The sequence below is a fragment of the Tetrao urogallus genome (assembly GCF_951394365.1).
Source record: "Tetrao urogallus genome assembly, chromosome: 4".
In the NCBI taxonomy this organism is placed as follows: domain Eukaryota; kingdom Metazoa; phylum Chordata; class Aves; order Galliformes; family Phasianidae; genus Tetrao; species Tetrao urogallus.
In genome coordinates, this window is record NC_136817.1 from 60,624,785 (window position 1) to 60,646,994 (window position 22,210).

General features: G+C 38.6%; 1 protein-coding gene across 2 annotated transcripts in view; it reads right to left on the reverse strand.

Moving 5' to 3' along the window:
* AFAP1 (actin filament associated protein 1) overlaps nucleotides 1–8,605 on the reverse strand; it is a gene marked incomplete at both ends in the record, with an annotated part of 56,314 nt that extends 47,709 nt beyond the window's left edge. For both annotated transcript variants that reach the window (XM_079535030.1, XM_079535029.1), the window contains 2 exons: nucleotides 4,153–4,250; nucleotides 8,479–8,605. In XM_079535030.1, the coding sequence (XP_079391156.1) occupies nucleotides 4,153–4,250; nucleotides 8,479–8,605 (225 nt within the window). The remainder of the gene's footprint in view (nucleotides 1–4,152; nucleotides 4,251–8,478) is intronic.
* Between the last annotated feature and the right edge of the window lie 13,605 nt (nucleotides 8,606–22,210).

Genomic DNA, 22,210 nt, shown 5'->3' on the forward strand with positions numbered 1-22,210 from the left:
ATTGCTGGACACTTGTTGTGGTTAAATAATTATTAAATTGTCATTATTCCAGGAAAAACAAAACGTATAGCCAATTTTACTGTGAAAATCATGCAAAAGAGCTAAGCGTGCTGTTCGTATTTGATTTTCTTGGATGGCACAGTGCGCTGAAATCACTGATTGTCAGATGTAATATGGAACCAAATGCTTGGAGGCTAGGAGTGTTCTGTCACTGTCATGCTGTGGATAATTTATGCCAGTATTCTTCTGATGCATCAGAACAGCAGGATGTACTGGATATCGTTCTGTTGCCTCAGTACTTCAAGGTAACTTAGCGGTAGTGCAGTGATGGGATCCCAGGTATTAAACCCCCAGGGGGTATCACAGAGCTCTGCTATTTCTCTGACCCCCCATCTAGCGCTCCCTCTTGCCTGTCCTTCCAGTGCAAAGATGCATCATAAAATTAGGTGCTGATTTGGAGAGTAAGAAAACAGGTGAAAATACACAGCTAAGAAGACTCAAGAATGGAGAACCAACTCAACTCTGTTTCACACAATGATCTCCTCTGCTGCTATCTCAGGCAAAGCTTCATTAGCTGCTAGCCCTGTATTCATGCCAGCAAGTACATATTTTCATTAGTAAGTGAGGGGAGTTGACTTCTGAGATCCCTCACATGCTCACATCCTTCACCTGTAGCTTTTACTTTGCTGGCTGTCTGAAGGAGCTGTCTGCATGGACTAAAGCAAGGGAGGACTGGTTCCATCCAAGTCTGACACAAAGTCTGATATACCAGATACAGGCAAGGGAGTGTAAACAGAAAAAAATAATTTCTATGAGATCATGTGATTTGTGCTTTATTCCAGTGTATGTAAAGTCCAACTTTTTGACTTAAACACCTGGTCCAAAGCCCATTGAGTCCAGGAATACACTCTGGGCCTCAATGCATTTTAATAACTGGAGACTTCATTTTACATATTAACAGCATGTCTCTAAATAAAATGAATTTCATTATCTTTGTTCACAGACTGACGAATGATAAAAATGATATAAAATTCAGCCTGAGCAAATATGCAAGTCTATTTACAGATCTGCAGAGGAAACCTTGCACAGCACCTGCCCACACATAATTCTGGCTCCTGGCACTACTTTAAGGAGGACTGAATTCCTTCCCACCCACACATCTTTACATAAGTAAAAGCTTAAACATCAATTCAGACTAAACATTTTTCAATGCACTCCCCTGAGTGCCATAAAAAGGAACAGTGGTGTAAATGAAACTTTAATTTCCAACGTGTTCAGTAACCGTTGTGCTAAAAACTTAGATTTTAAAACAGTACTAGTTTATTTAAACTTAGTAATTCCCACTTCCAATAAATTCCTGTGTTCCAGCAGCACACTGTGTTTCTATTGGAGACTTAGAGACCACCACTAGATATTATTCAGCAAATGGAAAAGTTGTGGCGAATGTGCTGAATGGCTGATTAAACAAAGTGCCACACAACACGATTTTCAACTTGTAACGTGAAGAGGGGCATCTTGGTGCCGGATTTCCTATCCTCTGGTGGGCCAATGAATTTCTTTCTCTGGAATGCAAAAGTCTGGTCTATAAAAAGTTGCTATGAATGGCAGCACATCACTATCAGACATCACTATCACTGAATCATGTAATTATGTAGAGTTTCTATAGAGACTGGCAAGATACACATTTTTAGGAGCCCAGTGATTAAGGGTGGATTGAAAATCACCATGCAAGAGTATTAATGAAAGGAAAAATCAGATGTCGGCCACTATCACTGATGACAAGTCTAGTGTTAGAAGAAAGATGATGCAAAAGTATCTGGTCATATCTAATAAGTGTGTAAGAAAGAAGCATCTAGCAGGGAAAGGTTTCCAAGAAACAGCTAATGATCAGCTTCATTAGCTCAACATGACTTCAGGATAAATTTTTGAATGCTCAGATTGGGGTCTGAGCTTGTAACGTTGTCCAAAAGTCAAAAACTAGAAGGTTTGGCCTTCTGCTCTGGCTCCACCTGGTCTTTTGTGGGACAACAGTAGTCTGTCATCTTTTTCACAAATTACGTGTTAAGTGTCTTAAAATAAAGTTGCTCATAACCTGTATTTGGATAAGGAAAGACAGTGAGAAGCCTGGAACATTTTCCTGCTGATCTCAAAGTGGCACTAACAACTGAGGTAGAGGCATGAACCACGGCAGCCTGACAGCAACACTGGAACTGCAGGAATAAAAATCAGCTTCCACTACTACGGAAAAAACGGCTCAGCTTTGTGACTTCATTGAGATGAAAGTGCCTGCCTTATTACTGGCTGGTCAAGGAGGAGGGTCATGTCTAAACACCATTTTGCCAGACTCAAAAGAATAAGAACATGCTCCAGAGCAGGCAGTTTTAACTGTGCCAGCTTTCACATTAATTCCACTGTATATCAGAATACTATTTCTGTTTCTCTGAAACCTAAACTGAATATAACTCCTGCAAAAAACTGCTGATCTACTGGACCTAAGTCATGCTTCACAGCATTTCACCCAGTGCAGCTGTACTAACTTTAAGGGAATTTACCCATTAATATGAGAAAGGAGAAGTAGGTTTATTGTCTTTAAAAAAACAACTTGAATCCTCAGAACCAATTTATTAAACTGAACCTATTTAAATACAAAAGAACAAGGAAGTGAATTGGCTCGAGCTTATGAAGTCTATGTGTCAAAGTTGTGTGCATTTTGCATAATTTTTCTCCATCTCATCAACCATTTCCCTTGTGATTTATGCTAAATGCATCCAGAATTAAAGAAAAAAAATAATCATTTTCAGGCACTGTTAGCCATGAAATGGATTCCCTAGGTTTCACTGCATATTAATAAGATCGCTTTTGCATCCACTCAACTTCATGCATAATTATTTTTAGCATCCACTTTAAGTGACTCTTGCTACTGTATGTATGTCAGCTCTCAATTCAGATGTTTCTAGCATAAATATCCCCTTTCTATAATATTTCCTTTTCCTGGGTAGAATTAAAAAAAAAAAAAAAAATTTGTTCCTGGTCACAAACCAACCGCTGACAGCACATAGGGAGACACTATGATAAAGGCATTTTACATAAAATCTTTGTTTTTAATGTGTTCTGTAATATGAAAGTGTGTAGCATTACTCGCTATCAAAAAGATTTATTAAGAAGAGCTCACCAAGAGTTTGATCTGATAAGCCAGTTCTTATGTTCATAAGATGCTATTGGATTGTAAACTAGGTAAGCTTCTATTGGGCAGAGATGTAATAACAGAATTCTAGTTTTGGTGGGTTTTGCCCTCACCATGCACTTCACATTAATGAATGAAGGTCTCCATAGCAGAGCCTTCGATTATCCTTATCAGTGCACAATATTTTCCACAAATTTTTTTCCCACAAAAAAGATAGATAATTTATCAATGTTAGGGCTAAGACTACATTCCCCTTTCAATAGGATAGACTATTATCTGCATATGCATCTCTAAAAAAGGTTGCAAATGTTTCTTCAAATCTACTCTAAAGTAGCAATTGAGCATTCACAGAGGAGAATGAAAACTTGTTGATAGTTTATTTCTTTACAAGACAGCTGCTCCCAACTGCAGGAACTGAATCTGCAGACAGTATCTTTGCTATAAAAATCACCAAGAACTTACGCTGCTACTTATTCTGCCAGGAATTTCCTGCCCGAAGACTGAGCACAGAAAGGCACTAAGTATTCTATGAAAAAAATAAAGCATTCTTCCTGTACTTTAACACTTCACACTTTAATTTTTCAAGAACCAGGAGGGAATCTTCTCGTAAGACTCACTACAGGGAAAGCAGGTTCTTAAATCCTACAAAACTGGCTGTGACCCATGGGCCACATCAAGATCTCCGCAAGACTGGGTGACTTCTAAAGTTAAGATTAAGTTGCTCAGGCTTGTGCCACTCTAATCTTGAAAATGGAAAAGACTGGGATTCCACATTTAATTCACCCCAAGGGAGGTTTTTTGTCTTCTCTTCTGCAAGTTGAACACAATTCTCTTAACCAGATCGGTGCTGTGAGGAATAACCATATCCCTGGACCTGCAGGTTCCTTCCCCTTGTAACCATTTCTGCTAGTGCTTATCACAAAAACATTCTCTCATATACATATTGATATATCTAAATTAACACTCACCAGCCACTGCTGAGGTATTTCTGGCAGAGGCATTTGAGGAGGTGCTGGCAGGCTGTTGGCAACTTCTGGTTTCTGCACATGTTCTTTTATTTCAAAACCTGCAGAAGAGAAACACATATCGCTTAACACTTTGGTGGATGCAAATGGGACATTTTTCTGTATGTAGATCATCATACACTGAAATCTGGCTTGCAGTCCTTCTCACAACCTGCCTCCCAACCCTGATTACTAAGGAAAAACTTGAAGAATGCTGGGAATTCTGGAATTTAATCAAGCACAGCAAACACATACTTACTGTATATGATAATGACATATATGATATTTGGATCAACAAATACCAGACAGAGAAAAAATGTACTGGAAATCATGCTGAACTGCCTACCCATCTGGAACTGAAAAATCTAAAATTCAAACATTGTCAGGCATGTATCACAGATAAAACCAGTGATATGAGGAAGATACCACGCTTAACACTCTGAAGAGTCTCAGCAGCATCATATAGCAGATAAAACAGTCTACTTCCTCCCTCGGGAAAACCACTAGTTCTGCTGTTTCTGGCACAATAATTTAAATTCCATTCAGATTCACTTCACAGGAACATGGCATTGTTTATTTTTCTGAATATCAAGGGGAGGGTGCATCTCAATGCTTTGGCAAAAAAAAATCAGCCAACAGGACATACCTTCCTTACTCCTAGACTGAATTAAGTTCATAGTGTTTAGGTAAGTTTATACAATGTATATTTACATAGTCAAATGGATGTCTTTTGGTCAAGATCATGTAATTCTCAAAAATGTAATTAATGATTAAATGTTTCTTGTCACAATAACCCAGACCCACTGGCTGTGAAGTCATAGATTGAAAAATAACACTGATAAAATAAACCGTCTCTAAGGGTCACAGATTCTTCTTTCTTCCTACAAATCAAGATGCAGATTAGTCTTGGGAAACATTCAATTTTTTTTTTTTGTTTTCACTTGTTTTTTGGTTTTGGTTTTTTTTTTTTCAATTTTACTTGTTCCTCCTTATGTAGGATGAATTCATGTTCCCACGCTTTCCGTAACAACCAAATCTCAAATATGAAGGACGTTTTACTGAAGGAAAAAATATATATTCCAAGTGGATTTTACTCACTCTGTAAAGCTAGTTTTCACCCCAAACTATGTGTGCTTTAGCAAGAACCTGCTATAATATTTTCATCCTTTTAACAAGTTGCATCAAAGTCAGTATTATAAATTTTTGACATCAAGCCCCTTTAAGGGAAACCAGCAACAATGATGGTCATACTAAATGACTGAATCCACTAACATCTCTTACTCCAAAATCAACTGTTTGTGCCTTTGTTTTTTAGAAGGAAGTCTGAGTTTCACAAGGAAATGCCAAATGTTTTGTTCAGACCTACAGTACTCTGGGCATGCCAAGATTCAGAAGAAAAACAAAGTTTATAGTTTTGCCGGCTCCTGAAGGTGACCACTGGTTTGGACATGCAGAAGGTGGAGGCCTGGCAGCCACGATGTGAAGAGTACATCTGACTGGTTCAGCGCCCTGATGGGTATTAAGTGAAGGGAGTGGTGTGCATTTAGGAGATGTAAGAACACAATGTAAAAGATTTCTGAAGATTTTTCCAACTTACTGAAACGAAAGCGACAGTTTAAAGTGTTTTACTGAAACACAACCATTATAATTTCCACACCTTTATGAAGAAAATGTAATTGTTGACTTCCAGATGTTAGAAAGAATCCATTCAGTTCCCAGCTGCACTGACCCTTCATTACCATTCCCTGTTGTTCTTAAATGGCTTACTTCAGCAATTGAAATACACAGTTGGATTCACACAGTTGATTTTTTTCAAATGCCTATAACGAGCCTGAACTCTGCACCGACCTCGGGCTGTGAAACCATGCCAGCGATCCGCGAGCTCTCATGGAGCTGTGTGGGTGGAGTAAAGCAACGTTTTGAAAAACAGACTCGGAATGACAACTCAGCTTAGTTACAGACTTCTGTGGGCTTAAGAGTCTTTCATTGCTTTTAATTTTAATGAAGAGACGAATAGTTTCAAAGGGATGGGAGTACTGAATGTTACAGCTGATAAAAAAAGCAGCAGGGTCATCTCTGTCCATCTGCATGACTCCTTCTACTGTCTCACAGCCAATTTAAGCCAGCACAAGATGGCTCACAAGGAGGCAGCTCGCTCCTTTCCTGCCTGAATCCTGTCCTGCACCAGCCTCTCCTCTGTGCTGGCATAGGCATGTGTGTGGCCTCAGGTTGAACCAGAGCTGGTCAGGAACAAACCAGTAAAAAAAGCAAACAATGCCTGTGCTAGCAGAAAGGAAGCAGCAACACACGATGAGCAAGAATGAGTAGCCTGGGGAGACTAACAGCATGCTTTTTTAGAGGCTGTGCTGGCTTACACTCTATTTAAACTACAAATCCTTAAACTAGAGTTTATAGACATATGAAGTACAATCCTATGACTTCTTGCTTAACTGAGCTATAGGACTTCCTCTAATTAATTCTTGCTTGAACTACAGCATACCTTTTAGCAAAATATTACATCTTGAAAAAATGCCAGCAACAGCATGCAGACCTTACTAAGTTCTCCCATTAATTCCTATCTTCAGTGCTCGAAAAATGTGCTTTATTTCCACTTTGAAACAAACATCCAGCCATTGCACACTGCTTTTTTTGTTGTGTCTAAGAGCTCATTCTCAGTCATCTCTTTTCTACATCAAGATTAATTATGATTCATCATTTAGGATAATTTGAAAGCATATTTCTGGATCCTTTAATCACTTTATGTCCTTCCTTTGAAATGCCTAAACTGTATTTCTCTGAATGCAATTGCTAGAAGTGGGTATAATGTTCCACTAACAAGTGCACTGAACCAAACCCCGTCACTAAATATATAGCTCTTGTATGGATCTTGTTAATGGATGAATCCTGTAGTAGGATGTAATGGATCTTGTTACAGATCCTGAAATAGGCTCTAAACCCTAAGAGGTAGGTGCTGAAAGGTAAAAAGCTATGACCCTTGAGTATTTTTATCCTCTCCCACGTCTGTTACCTTAAATTAAATGTGCCTGGTAAGGCATATTTTTCTGATGAAAAAATCCATACAATTTTATTGAAAAAGTCAAGTATTTTAAATAAATTGTGTTGAAAATATTAAAAGATAAACTGTCAAGTCAGCATTGTTGATTGGACTCCCATGAAAGATGACAAACTGCAAGTTCTTACCTGCAGCCGTTTGTTTTGGGGACTGCAGGGTATTTTGATCAGCCTATGGAGCATGAAGCTCCCTTGCACACCATCTGATCCTGATGCCTGCTTCTTTCACTCATCAGTAAAGTAAAAGCAATGATAGGTCTTTAAGAATGTCAAAACTGAAAGAAGGACAATCACCATTTCACAGCTGATCTCCTTGGACATGAATCCTGCAGCAAATTCAATTTCTCTACTGAAGAGGATAAGACTACATCAACAAAAAAATGTATTTTTTAGCGCTGGAGAAGAAACATGAGAAATGCAGCTGCTCACATGGCATTTTTTCTCAAAACACCCAATCATTTTTCAAAAGCCTGAATGTTGGGTGTTTACAAGTGACGAAACTGCTGTCAGTTGTTGGAGAGACAGAAGTCATACAGCCCTGCTGCCTCTTTGTACAGAAGGGCGTTGTAAGGACAAATAAGAGTAATATTAGGAAAGACGGTGAGGAGCATTTTTTGTAAAAGCCCCATGGAAAGGTTGATTTATGCAGTCAACCCATAATCTTGATGGAGACCAAAGTAATTGTGCAATCAAAATGGTTTCAGATAGCATGACAAAGGAAAGGTGAATACTAATATACCTTCAACGTGCAAACCAAACACGTTGCCAGACATTTCCTATCTCTTGCTTGGTATTCCTGTGCCAGTCATGCACCAGAATACACAGCAAAATCAAGCCCTGGCTTGATTTAGGTCTCACAAAGAGATGTAGCACATCATGCAAGACTTTTATAACACAGTGTATCAAAATGGATGGATAGAATTTTTGCCTCAAATACAATGAAGTAACCACTATACCAACAAAGGTGAAAGCACTCTATCTAGCACAGTTTTGTGGTTGGATTCAGTCATATGCAATCAAGTTACTTCCAGTATAGCTTTTGCTACATTTTACTGTTGACTGAGGAGAAAAGCATTCAGGAAAGCTGCATTTTGGCTTTACCCTGCCTCTCTGTCTTTCTTCAATTTAGAGCTTGTCTTCAGCCTTTAAAGCTATTTCACTGAACTGAGACTTATTCTGTGCGCTCTGCAAGCGAGAAAACACACCCCTGACACTGACCTTTAGATGACTGTATCCTCAGGAGAATGTTAGTTATTACTGCCTTCTTCTCTCTGACAGTGGAAGTCAGATATTCATGGTCCAGAAGTTCAAGAAACAGTCGCAGCTCTACTATTAACTCTTCCATGGCTGAAAGAGAACAAGAAAATTACTTTTTCTAAAATGTCCCATTAGAAAAAAAAGAGTTAATACTTATTTTTTATATTCTATTATTTTTAGCAGTTCTTAAAAACGTACAGTCTTCCCTGCTGGCAACAGACTGAGCACTACTGGCACATGTAGCAGTTACTTCAAAATAGATGTAGAAAAGACACAGTTCTTCCACATAGCACATCATCAAGCCAGCCCTAGACAACAACACAGGAGTGGCATCCATCTGTTCTTCAAGCACTGTCACTCTGATTCCTCTCCTTTAAAAAGCAATTTCTAACTCCACAACAAAATTACAGCTTGATAAAACTTCCAGACAAATTCATATTCTCCAAAATCTTCAGGGAAGACTACTATCTGCACCATATTTATTCTATTTGCAGTGGAAAAAAAAAGTTTCTTTTTGCATTTGTTACACTCTAATCATATGATTGCTATTCAGCAGATTTATGAGAAGTCTACGCTTCTGCGTTTCAATACACTCATAACTGAGAGTCTCTGGTCCCTTCACTTAAGTGGATTGTCTACGTTTAGTAATGGGTTTGTCTTGGATGGAATAGCTCACATTTCCCTACTTTTTGTGTCTGATGACATTATCCTCATTGAAAGACGAGGGGAAATATTAATTTCATTTCAGGGCCACATCTAGGATTAATCTTAGTTGTTGCCTCATTCTAAAGTGCCTCTACTTCAGTTTTTCTCTACTTACATATGTTTTACGGTATTTTCAAGATCTAACCAGGTGACTGCTAGTAAGTCTCTTCAGACTTCTAAAAAAAGCCCACTATTTGCTGTTTACTCTCTTTCCTACTCTCTTCCCTACTCTTAAAACCTTCTCTGATATGGTTGTTTACCCAAGCAAACCTGGAACTTGTTTCTTCCACTTGTGACGTACAACTGGATGCTTAAATTATGTTTGGTCCAGTTGCATTTGTTTCACCTGATGCTTAAAAATGGGATTGTGCAGGGAAGTCTGAAGGTGCCAGCTACACTTCTGTGAGGGGCTGCTGCCCCTTCTTGTCATCCTACGAATGCAGATGGCACTTTTTATTTGTAGATGGTTATACCTGCAAATATGCTCAGGCAAGGCTGGCAAAACCAACACACTCATAGCAAACACCGTAAGATACGGCAATACTAAGGCATGGTAGTATTTTAACAAACAACCACAAAAAAAAAAATCAATCACAAGAAGTCCACTTCAGCATATCATTTCTGAAAGACACCATCAATTTGCACATACATATCCATCCTGCACAAGTTTTCTCTTCACAAATATGTTCTGCTTAACTAAGCACTATCACTGCAACTATATAAACAAACAGTAAATGTTTTCATGAAATATTTTTTCTTCAAGATTTTTACAAAGCCTCTCTCATCTCTTTCTCGTTCTATACCAAAAGAGAGGATCCAAAATGACAATAAGCATGCCTACATCACTTGAGAACATAGCACATGATACAGTGGCTACAGGTCTTTCTTTTTACCACCATATTTGCAGCTGGCTAGGAATCCGCCTGAAACCCAAAAGTTCTTCAGGACAACTGTATTACTTCCAGTTGTTCACATTATAGAAGAACATACAGGCTTCTGACGCAAAAAGGAGGAGATTCAGATGATTTAAAGAGACTATTTAAGTCAGATCAGATTTGCAGAGCAATAAGAGATCACAAGATTTGAGGAAAATAAAGAAAATGAACCTACAACTCAAAAAAAAAAATAAAAAATCAGCTGCATTGTGCTTTAAATTTTATATTTTAGAAATAAGATGTGTATACTATTATTAGATTACAACTACACAAACATTTCAATTACAATGTTCTTTTAAGTCTGCTTTGATTATAAGGTTTACTAATATTATTCTTATGAGCATTATTTTCAATTATCATGGAATATACAAATCTTTCAATATTTACTTATTTATGATATTACATGCATTTCAAGAGCAATACCACAGAAATTAGATACTCAATGTGAAATCTACCCAGAACACAGTACTAAAAATGTACATTTTTTGCCTAGTTTTACAGCCACATCAACTACTGTCAATACATATCAGCATATATGCACTTAAAAAGGCATCAAGCACTGAAAATAAGGGACTGTCAATTCCATTTATTACTTCAACATTTATTTGAACTGGCACGTTTTCTAGATTTTTTAAGACAAGAGACTGTAAATAAGCTGAATGGGACGTCTCCCTTCTCCTCTGCCCCAGTGAATATAATGTACAAGAGTAATCCCATTTCTCTGGCTAGAACACTGGCTTCTTGAAAGGAAGAAAGAACATGAGGAGTGGAATTAAAACCATTGTACAGTATTTCTAACTTTCTTCAGTTATTAAAAATGATAAGATCCTTGTGCACTGGAGCTTATTACATAATATAAACAGATAGATGGCAAAATGAGAAATGAAGACAGACCAAGATGGAGTTATGAGGCAAACACACAAGGAAGCAACAGAAGAGGAAATAGGAAACTGCCATTGAAGAGACAACTGGGAGATGGCATTGGCCCATGTTTCTCCGGAAGCCTCGGTTGTTTATGAGGGCAGACAGTGATAGGACAAAGGAGGAATGGTTTTAAACTGAGACAAGGGAGGTTTAGGTTAGATATTAAGAGGAAGTTTTTCACAGAGAGGGTGGTGACACACTGGAACAGGTTGCCCAAGGAAGTTGTGGATGCCTGTGGATGCCCCATCCCCGGAGGCATTCAAGGCCAGGCTGGATGTGGCTCTGGGCAGCCTGATCTGGTTTTTGGCGACCATGCACATAGCAGGGGGGTTGAAACTAGATGATCTTTGAGGTCCTTTTCAATCTACGCCATTCTATGATTCTATGATGATTATGTGAACATAAGGCCCTCTCCTTCACATCCACTTTCTCTTCCTCCATGCCTTCAGAGGACATCTGCATTACACGCTGGTGACCACAGATCACTGACCTATCATGACCAAGCTAAGTTACTCAAAGCATTATAACTGAACCCAGCAGTAGTTAACAGCATCACAAACATCAAAGCGTTAAGGAAGGAAGTTTTGAATTTCACTTTCTGTATATGCAGTGACGTCAAACATCCATAAAGAAAAAGAGGAAATGTTGGTTCCCATCTAGTAAGAAACACTTTTTCTACATATTTTTAAAATGCACTTTAATTTATAATGTTTTTGCTGCTTAAGCAGAGAACAGAAATACTACCATGAATTGAATTTAGTCCATACATAATAAGGAACTGCAAGCACTTTTTTTTTAAGATCGCAACAAAAGTATTTGTATGTACTTGGGGAAAAAAAACGTTTGCCTGTTTTCAATTCTTGGCTTGTTTTCTGGATTAAAGAATCTTCTTTTTCCTAGAAATGTAGTGATGTGCTCACAGAAAGTAATGGAATTAAATAATAGAAAATCCACATAATGCATATTTTCAGTAAGCAATCATTACTTCTGAAATGGAGACTACAAATGAGAGGGTGATGCAAGTCCCAAAGACAAACATATGCCTCTAGTGAGAGATTACCCTTGGAAATCTGACATCACCACAAAATAAGAATAATAATCAGAAGGATCTCAAAAAGGCAAAATTCCTTGACAGTTCTGGCTGAATTCTCCTTGCCAAAGGAATTACTTCTAAGTGGCAGGTGGTGAAAAGCAGGGTGGAGCCCAGAGATGGTAATCACAACAGTAAGCAGATTTTAGCTTGACCGAGGAGCAAAATCACATTCATCATATTAAAAGATGAGGAGTTCATTCTATGCTCAATAGTAATCATAAACCCCCAAAGTGCCGCTACAATTAACGTGTTCAAATAAAGAACAATGATACATCCTGAAGCGTTGCCAGGTCTGGATCTCAAGAGTTTTTAACTTTTTTTCAAATGACAGCGCATAAACTATTCAAGCAAGCCAGCAAAAGAATACACCAAGGTAAAAATAATCAGAGAGAGGCAACTGCATCACACTGCAGTTTTTGTTCCAAACCAAAACGAAAACCAACTGGAATAAGATAACATAATGATGCAATTATTTCAAGTCTCCATTTATGGGCACTAGTCTATAACCATTTTTTAAAGAATAGACTTTTTTTACTCGAACTGATTAAAACACTGTTAGGAACAGTGCTATCTCATACACATGCTTCCTAGGTTTCTCAAACCAGACAAAAAGTCAAGGATGAGCTCTTAAAAAGAATGTTCAGGTTGTTTTTTGAAAACTGCACCAATATCCTATTCACCAATAAATGTTGGAAAATCTACTGACATTGTTTGCTTTCTTTTCTTCATTAGATGATATTAGAATTCCCTTGGTCTACAGAGATTTCTTCATGCTTTTGGATCCACTTTTCTAAATATTATGAAGAATGCAGTTGGGTAATATTATAGAAAAATATATTTTCACTTATGAAGCACTGTCTAGAGTCTTGCATATATTCTCCTCATGGTTTCGCTCTTTTTTATGAGAAGAAAGAGGTGTTACTGTTCTGGGTTTCATAACATTGTAATATGGATCACTAGATTAATACCAGAATATGCACAAGAAATGAATGTTAAATGAAATCAAAAGAAGTAATGTTTCTTTGAAAAACGGGTACTCATTATTCATTCTAAATGGTATGATGGGAGCAGCCACAGGCCCCACAGAACCCTTTACTGTATCTACCTACTGTAAGAGAAAATGAACTTCTGGGGCATGAGACACACATCATTTAAAAAATATACCATTTGACATCTTCATTTGTGACCTGGATGATGGGATGGACTTGCATCATCATCAAGGTCATAGACAACTGCAGACCTGGGTAATATATGATAAACTACAGGGTAGGGCTGTCATTGAAACTGACTTCAGCAGCCTGGAAAAAAAATGCTAGAAAACACTTGTAATTGAGCAATGGGATAGAACCAGCCCAAGCAACAGTTTGGGATGGCAGCCACCTGGCTGAAAAGCAGCTTTTAGAGATGTCCCTGTGGCTTCTGGTAGACGAGTAAAGCACTAGTCAGTGGTTTGCCAATGAAGCCAAGGGCCACATGCTGGGCTGTGTTAGCAAGAATAAAGCCAGCAGATGGAGAGGAGTAATCCTTCCCCTTTAAGCAACACTGGTGAGACCACATATGGACGAGTGTGCCCACTTCTGGCCCTGCTGGTACAAAAGAGTCATTGATAAAGCTTAGTGAGGATTACTGAGGTGGCTGGGAGGCAAAGCCTATGACAGATGAAGAATTGACTGAATTCCTGGTAATGAACAAAGTCACAGAGACTACATGATTATATTACATTAGCCCAAGACCACATCCAAGTCTGGATAGGATATAAAATGTGTATTAAACCCTGAGGCTTGTTATATCCTTACCATAAGACAATGCTTCCTGTAAAGGAAAGGATAATTACAGACAGATAGCAGATAAACCATTTGTAGATAATTAATACAGTACTTGTGAAAAGGGAAATCTGGTTTCTTATATTCTATATTCACTGTAAAATCCGAGATGTTAGGAAAGAAAGATTTAGGCGATCCAACTTCTTTGCTTCACTATCAAAGAGAGAAAGCAAACAGATACCACTGAGACAGTCCTAAACCATTGGACAAACAACACCATAGTGCCTGGTTTGCCTGGAGATAAGTTCCTTTTGCTACTGAGGGCATCCTTTCATTGCATCTCAGCCCTCAGTTCCTGCTCCTCACAGTTGGCTTCTTTGTTAAAAACCAATTATTTCTGAAAAGGAATCTCTGTGAGACAGAAATGGGGGGAGGAAGTGTGAGAAGACAAGACTTTTCACTAGGACAGCTTCTCCTGGTTGCAGAATCCCTTTTTTGCTGCTCTCTGATAGTGTATGAGGTGTGATGTGTTCTGTTAAGTACTCTAAAACCCTCCTCGGTAAAGCAGAGATCATCATTTTGGCAGTGGACGGCACAACAAGGAAGAAAAGGCAAAAGGGCATGGAAAAAGGTGAATGCTACATAGCAGATGAAGCCCTACAGATAAAGAATAAGCAAGAAGCAAGCAAAGCAAACACAAGGATTGTCATTGGGGAATTTTAACAAACAATCAAACAAAAATTATATTTGAGCCTCTCTAAAAACTCATACAGTGATCTTTTGTTTAAACTGGAGCTTTCCAGACTGTCACTCTTATTCCAGGCAGCTTGGGGCAAGAGATGCAACTCACAGCCACTAAAAACTCCTCCTGTCTCATACATATTTATGATCAACCTCAATGAGTGTCAAGGGATCATTTCAGCCACAACCCACACGTATTCCTTCCTTTCTTTCTTCTGCTTCAGTTTCCAAAGAATTGGCTTTTACAAAACCATCTTTCCGAAAAAGCCATCAGAGCTCCGTATGCTGCTCTTGCAGTACTTGGATGATAAAACAAGAGGTGGGAAAGCATTAAGGAATGTTTGGACAAGAAACAAGTTGCCAAAAATCCTACTCAAGCAGCTAGAGTCATGCAATGAGTGACAGCAATGCAGGAGTATAATCCATTAGCTGAGGCAGATGGATAAAGAGTTTATTTTTTTAAAGTTCAGACCAGTGTTTAAGCACTGCCACAGATTTCAGAGAGGAATGCCTGCTTCTAAGCCAGTTCACAGACTCACAAGAAAATAAAAGAATTCAGTATTACAGACATTTACTTAAGTATTAATTATCCACATCGAATTCAAAGTATGTTAGGCCCAAAAAGAAAATGCTGACAATTAGCTACAGAAACTTACAGCAGACTTTAACAAGTTGCTTTCTCTAAAGGTATATTTTGCACACAAGGTTCCTTTTGTTCTCAAAACGAACTTTGTAAAGCAAAAGAGCATGGATTTTACTCCTTTTTAATCCTCCTGCATGCTCAGCAGCCTAGGCAAGGGTCTCACCCTCCTGTGTCAATGCTCATGGTGAGCATTCGATTTTAGTTTCCTTTTCAGATCCTCATTCCCCTGATGAGGGAAGAAAACTGAGATTTTTTTTTTCCATTTAAATCATCTGCAAATGTATCAGGCAACATCATCTCATCAGCACAAGGAATTCCAGGTCTTGCTTGCTGGCTCCTGCATTAGTTCAACTACTTCATCACTCCAAACCACAAGAGATAAGCAACCACGACAGTTAAGACTTCAGCTGTGCACAGATCTGTCTGTAGGTTAGAATTTCTTCCACAGTTATGGATATCAAATCTGGATTCTGCTGGATTGCATATCCAGCAGAAATGCGAGACAGTAAATTAATGAAGTTCATGGAATAAAGAAAAAGAAGAAAACAATAATAAAGAAATACAAAAATGGCAATGGCAGGTTGCAACTGCACAGTTGCATTTGTTGTATCCTTTATTCATCAATACAATTATTGAAATACACATCAAATATCAAACCAAAAATTTGTTTGAAAAGTCAATGATTACGTCAGCCATACCTGCTGTACAATGCAGGAGTAGATTGCAGTCCATAAATCTGCTCCTAGAGGCTGCCAGTTTGCAGCTAACTCAAAGCCAGAAATGAGATAATACTGTATTTTATAAGAACAGATCCAGAAATCCCCACTTTTGTATGTGGGTAAGATAAAAAAAACGAATACATCCTTTACTCTGACAGAGAATGGAATGGTGTGAGCTCAGATAACACTTCATGTGGGAAACCCGCCACGCTTCACCAGTGCCATAAGAAAATTCTGTCTCCTTCACTTCTGAATCTTATTCTTATTTTAGATAATTTCATTGCATGAGAGATAGATCGCTGTCAACAGAAAAAATATATGTATTAGAGCTTGAGGTAGCTTTGAAATTTAAGACTCAAAGATGAAGAATCATGGAAAAAAAAAGGAAATCTTCATTAAAAAAAAAATAATAATAACATAGAAATGGGTAGAAGATTGCTGGGTACTGCAGGTTTCCTAAGACAATGTGTTGCACTGAGATGAAAGCACTTGCATACAGAATGAGAAGTCAATTAAATGACGGGAAAAAGCACAAGTGAAAAGCTGGTATTCCAAAAATCCGTACATCTTTTCTATTTCTAGTTTTCTCACTCCTCCCAACCTCCAAGTTCAAGCTCAAGCCAAGCTCATCCAACCAGAGCTGAATTATTTCTCTCAGTTCCTTCACTCATTGCATGCCATACTTCATGCCCAGTGAGACCAGTCCAGCATTCCCTATTGTGCTGCCCAATTGTGCTGGCTGCCACAGTGAGTACTGGGAGCCTGGATTTGGTACTGGGAGCCTGGATTTGGTTTGGATGTGTTGGGTTTGAGCACAGACTGTGCTCCAAATGAGCAGATAAGCAGATCTGCAAATAAAGGCAGGTAAGTTTAGCAAGTACATGTAAAAACAAACAAATAAACAAACCTATGAGAATGTAGTTCCAAGAATCTAAATTATGATACACCTCATTAGAGAGAAGAAAATTAGAAGTTAGAAAAGTGCATTTTTAAATAATGACTAAAAAAGAGGTTCTAAAGGATGCCCCTGAGACAAGCTGCCTCAATAAGTAGCAGAAATTTTGCCATTTGACCTAAGGATTGTGCTAGAATTCGAAATGCTATTTTCTCACAAACACGTACAGCCAGATTTGAAAATGTAAAGGAACACTTTCTCTATTAAATAGTCTAAGACAATGCCTGAAGGTGATTATGATAGTTTTAAAGAAAAGCAGCTGTATGCGTGCAAGGTTCACTTCCTAGACAAAAACTGACAAACCTTGACAAACAATATTATTGTGACAGTGCCTGAGGCACTTGAGAGCATGCTGCATGGAAAGGATCACAAATGCACTGAAATAATTTTTATGAATGAGAGCCTACAGCTCTGACATGAGCACTACTGTGCCACAAGGAACCACAGGAAATAAATTAATTGTAAAGTTATATACTTTCAATAATCTGAATACTGATATATGGTGTATTTTGTCTGTAGCACTGATCAGGCAAAGCAAAAAACAAAGTTTCAGACCATAAGATTTCAAAGGACTTTTGCAAGGTCATGACATAGGATTAAAGCCACAAACTCCTTTAAAAATCCCAGAGTGGTATTTTGTTTTAATTGCTGACTGCACAGCATGGATCCCTGTAAGATGGGACAAATGACTGAAATTAGTGAAGTTATTTTTTCATGGAAGATTTTAATACCCACAATCAGATCCCTGGAACATTAAACCTTGAATACCGCACAAACCTATAAAGAGAACTCCATCTTTCCCACACTCGCATCAGTTATTCTGAAAACTTGTGATGAGCTGTGTGAGCAGATGGATGAGGTGCTAGGTCAGACACTGAAGTGGTCTACAGCACTCTTAGTTCTGTTGGTTGGGATGTTTCTCATAGTACAACAGTCTATGAGGAATCTTTGTCTGAAAAAAAATGCAGATTTTTACAAATTTGTTTAGGTTCTCTTGGTTTCATATGTGATTTGTCTGTATACAAAACTTGGACTTAAAACTGAACTTCACTCACCAAACTGAATAAACATTAATCAATATTTATAAAATTTACATCCTATGTTTGCCAAATGAAATCACTAAGTGAGCTAATTCCCTTTACAAATTAAGGAGAAAAAAAAGAAAAAAAAGAAGAATACTTGATTGAAAACTTTGGATCCTTATGTGGTGTGGTTCTCTTGGTTTCAGTGATGCTCAACTGATTCACTGCAATTGCAAACATCTAATACTTGTGTGTTCTGGAGATCTCATTTTAATTACAGATGTGCTTTGAATTTATCGTGAAAACAGTGAATGTATGTTCAACAGACATTACACAATCATTGCCAGTACCTTTCTCAGGCTGCTCTTGGCACACCTCCTGGAGAGGTGTGATCACACTCCCCATGCTCCTTGTCCCCTTTATATCGGGTTTGGTAGACGAACTTACATATAGGTCTTAGGCAAAATTTACCTCTGTGGTTTTCCCTCCCCTTGGTTGCTTCCTGCTCCTTATCCATTTCTTCTGCATCTGGTTATGTTGCCCCATATGTCTGGATCAGCTTAGCTTTCCTTCTCCCTGCCAAGCAGCCTCCTCGCTCCCATGAAATCCCTCTTTCTTTCAGCAGTACCCTGCAACAATAATCCTCACATTCTCCCTCGCCAAGCGGTTGGGCCATGTCTCGTCACGCATCTGGTTTCTTTATCTACCTTTAGGCCAGACCTTGCACACTCTTTCCCATGGTAAAAAAAAAAAAGTCCCTATTCTTCTGACTGGTTCCCACTAACTTCAACAACAGGATGAGTGCAGAGAAGAAAATCTGTGTTTTAGTTATTAACAGCTGAAAAGCAGTCATTTCACTTCTGTGCAACAGAAGCTAAGTACACAAACAGTTGGATGCGTTCACCTTGCCAAAAGCAGCAGGATGTAGGAATAAGTGCATAGAAACAGGTCCATGGTGATGCACAGCTCCAGCCCAGCCGCTGTGTACATGCCACGCACAGCTGGACCCTTCCAGCATAGAGGGGACATCAGAAAATGGATTATTCTCCTGGGGAAAAAGGCACTGCAAAGCTCTAAGGGTGTTTGTCCAAAATGCTAGCATCACCAGAGGCAAAACAGAGCTAATGAAGCCAAGGCAAGACCAGGACAAAATATCATCCTAGGACAACTGCAACTCATGTGTCAGCTCATCACTGGGCACATTTTTTAAAGTTAAAGGGACAACCTGCCATTCGTAAATTGGCTTGCCAGAGAACCAAGCAACACCAGCTGCTCACTATTACAGCGCCTAAAAACTTCATATTTAGCCACAAGAGAGAAAAAAAACGCTCTTTATACATATTCTTCAGCATATTTTTCTCATGACTGTCTTCTTCTGCTATCAGATGAGTTGATGGAAACCAAGCAGATAAAAACTGGTCATTGAACCCAGAGCAAATTCCTCTATTAAAACAATGCAGCTACTTCTGGCGAGACTTCATCAGCATCACTCAGGCAGGGGATACACATTTTGCGGGCAAGAAGCTCACGTCTCCACTTCTCAGTGCACTTCTGTCACAGCTGAGGGTACATCCTGACCAATGTGAGCTTCATCAAGAGCTGGGTGAGCCATCTAACTCTTGCCATGTATTCCTGGCTGTGCTCCAGAACAGCTCATTTACCAATATTTATGAAGGTACTTCCCTGTTCTTTCTGTATTTATAAGTAACAAAGAAGACACACTGCCAAATATCCTCCCACTGAGATCTCAAAGGCAAAAACCATCACCCTCCCCCAAGAAAAAAAAAAAACAGCGAGGATTTCAGTTTATAGCAAGTTTGCATATTTTCTTAGTTTTATGTGCATTGTTTTTCCCAAACATAAAACCTAACTATGAAACCACAGAGTGCTGCATCTGTTGGATCAGTGCTATCAAAAATGTGCTGATGCTATCTAAAAGTTCTCCCATTGCATCAGAGCACAAGCAGCACACGTCGCACTGGCCAACGGGCTGGGCAAGGAGCGGCTGGTGCAGCCGAGGCAGTGATCGAACGGCATCAGCCACCTCCATGAGGCAAAGGTAAAAAAAAAAAAAAAAAAAAAAAAGCCACTGATGGCCAACATTTGAATGCTTCCCTCATCTCACCATCTGCTTTTGCTGCTGCTCACTTGAAAATTAATACAGCTGAGGCTTGAATCAGGAGCTAATGCTGCATCTGTCTTCCTTAGCACTACAGATAATTATTAACCTATGCATACAGCTCTTTTTGCAACTCAAATCAGGAGACAATGGCATCTAATTTGACGGGTTCCTTCTTTCACAGAGACCAAAATGCTTCATCTGTATCCAGGCACACACTCTAAACAAACTGGACTGAATCTTCTGCCTCATACCCTTTGCTCCCTTTTTCCCTCTTCTTCCCCTACGTACATTGATCAGAGTTAAACAGTAAACAAATAAAATGCAAGTTTCTTTGAAATGCAGAAAGGTCCTTCACAAGCAAACATGGAAAACTTGGGGATGGTCTTGCTCTTGCAAATAACACCTCCCAGCCTGATTTCTAAATGCTATTTACCAGTCTTAGACAGTGAGGAAACAACTGAAATTGCATTTTATAATCTTGTTCTTTTATTCCTAGTAGTTTCCTATTTGCTTCTGATTTGCACTTCACGGAAGAAAAGGGAACATGTAAGAATTTAGTATATATTGTCATAAAAATCCTTGAGCTTAGCACACTCATACAAATCCCAGTTAATCTGAAGAAAGTCTCAGAGATGTATTCCATAAATGTAAATTACAACATCCTGGTTTATTGAAGAAATAATTTCAGAAGCTTCAGGAGAAAAACTCAGAAATCTGTTACCTTCTTCCCCATGTAAGAAACATTAGAAACTGCTTGTAGAAACACTAGCAAAATAAGTATTTTTAAACCCTCTCGTTAAATTGTTTTTGCATGTACAGTATGTACTTGTCATTCACAGCCTCTTCTTATGACTTAGAAATTGTATACAATAAGAAATAAAGCAGTCAAATCCACTTCCTTGGTTACTAGTGGAACTTCAGAAATGTAAATCTAAGCAAAATGACACCTCCTCCTGTTTAAAGTAGTTTGAAGATGTAGCAAAGGTTATTCTAAAAAGAAAGTTGGCAATCATTTTTTTCATAAGATATACTTTGATCACCATAGTTATAATAAATAAGATAAACTCAACAAAATGGTAAGAAACAATGAACTGATCCATTGTGTCCTAGCTCCTTCCACTTCTGTTTCTCTATTTGCTGAAGGACATGACATGCATACACATTAGCAGTAGAATAATGAAAGATGTAGAATAATGAAAGATGATCTCCATCACTCCCCTGACAGGGCAACAACAGCAGGCAACAGGCAAAAGGCAGAGAAGGCCAGTGTAAAACGGATGCTATTTAAATAATTTTGGAACTCATGAGAAAGGCAGATAGATGCTTCAAAAAGGCCAGGTTGTCCTACAGTAAGACAAGAAATAGAGAGAGGGATCATCCAGCACACCTTAACGGTATTTCTTCAAGAAAAACATTTCCTTCAAAAGAAGATTTATCTCAGCATTATGGTTTGCTTATAGGAAAGATGCAAATATGTATATGTGGTAGGTCTTCTACTCTGTCTTATACACTGATTTAATCTCTTTTCTCATTATTAGGCCATTTCTTCCCTCTCCACACCTTCCCACAGTTTTTCTCAAAATACATACAAAGACAAAATTAGCTTCTGCTTTCAGTCCAGATGGCAAACTGATGAAAGCTGACTGATAGCCAAATCAAGAAACAAATCAGCATAGATTCTAAAAAAAGCTTTTGAATTTTTTCAAGTAAGAGAAGGAGGAGAAACACTTATCGCATAACGTTTTGAAAGTACTTGATGCTTTCAAGGTAGCACAGACCCACTGAGTACCTTGTTTCTCTAGCACCCATTTGGGATGCAGAGCAGCAGTCTCTGGCTTACAGCTGGGACATGAGGCAACAGCACTTATGGACTACATCTACTAGTGCTCTGTGGAACAACATGTGGCTGCAGTCACAAATTCAGGAGTGTGTCCAGAGAAGGCCATGAAGATGATCAGAGGGCTGGAGCACCTCTTGAGGGAGGCTTGCTCAGTCTCTGGACAAGATAACGCTCTGGGGAGAAGTCACTCAGTCTTCCAGTACTTAAAAAGGAGCTTATAAGCAGGAGAGA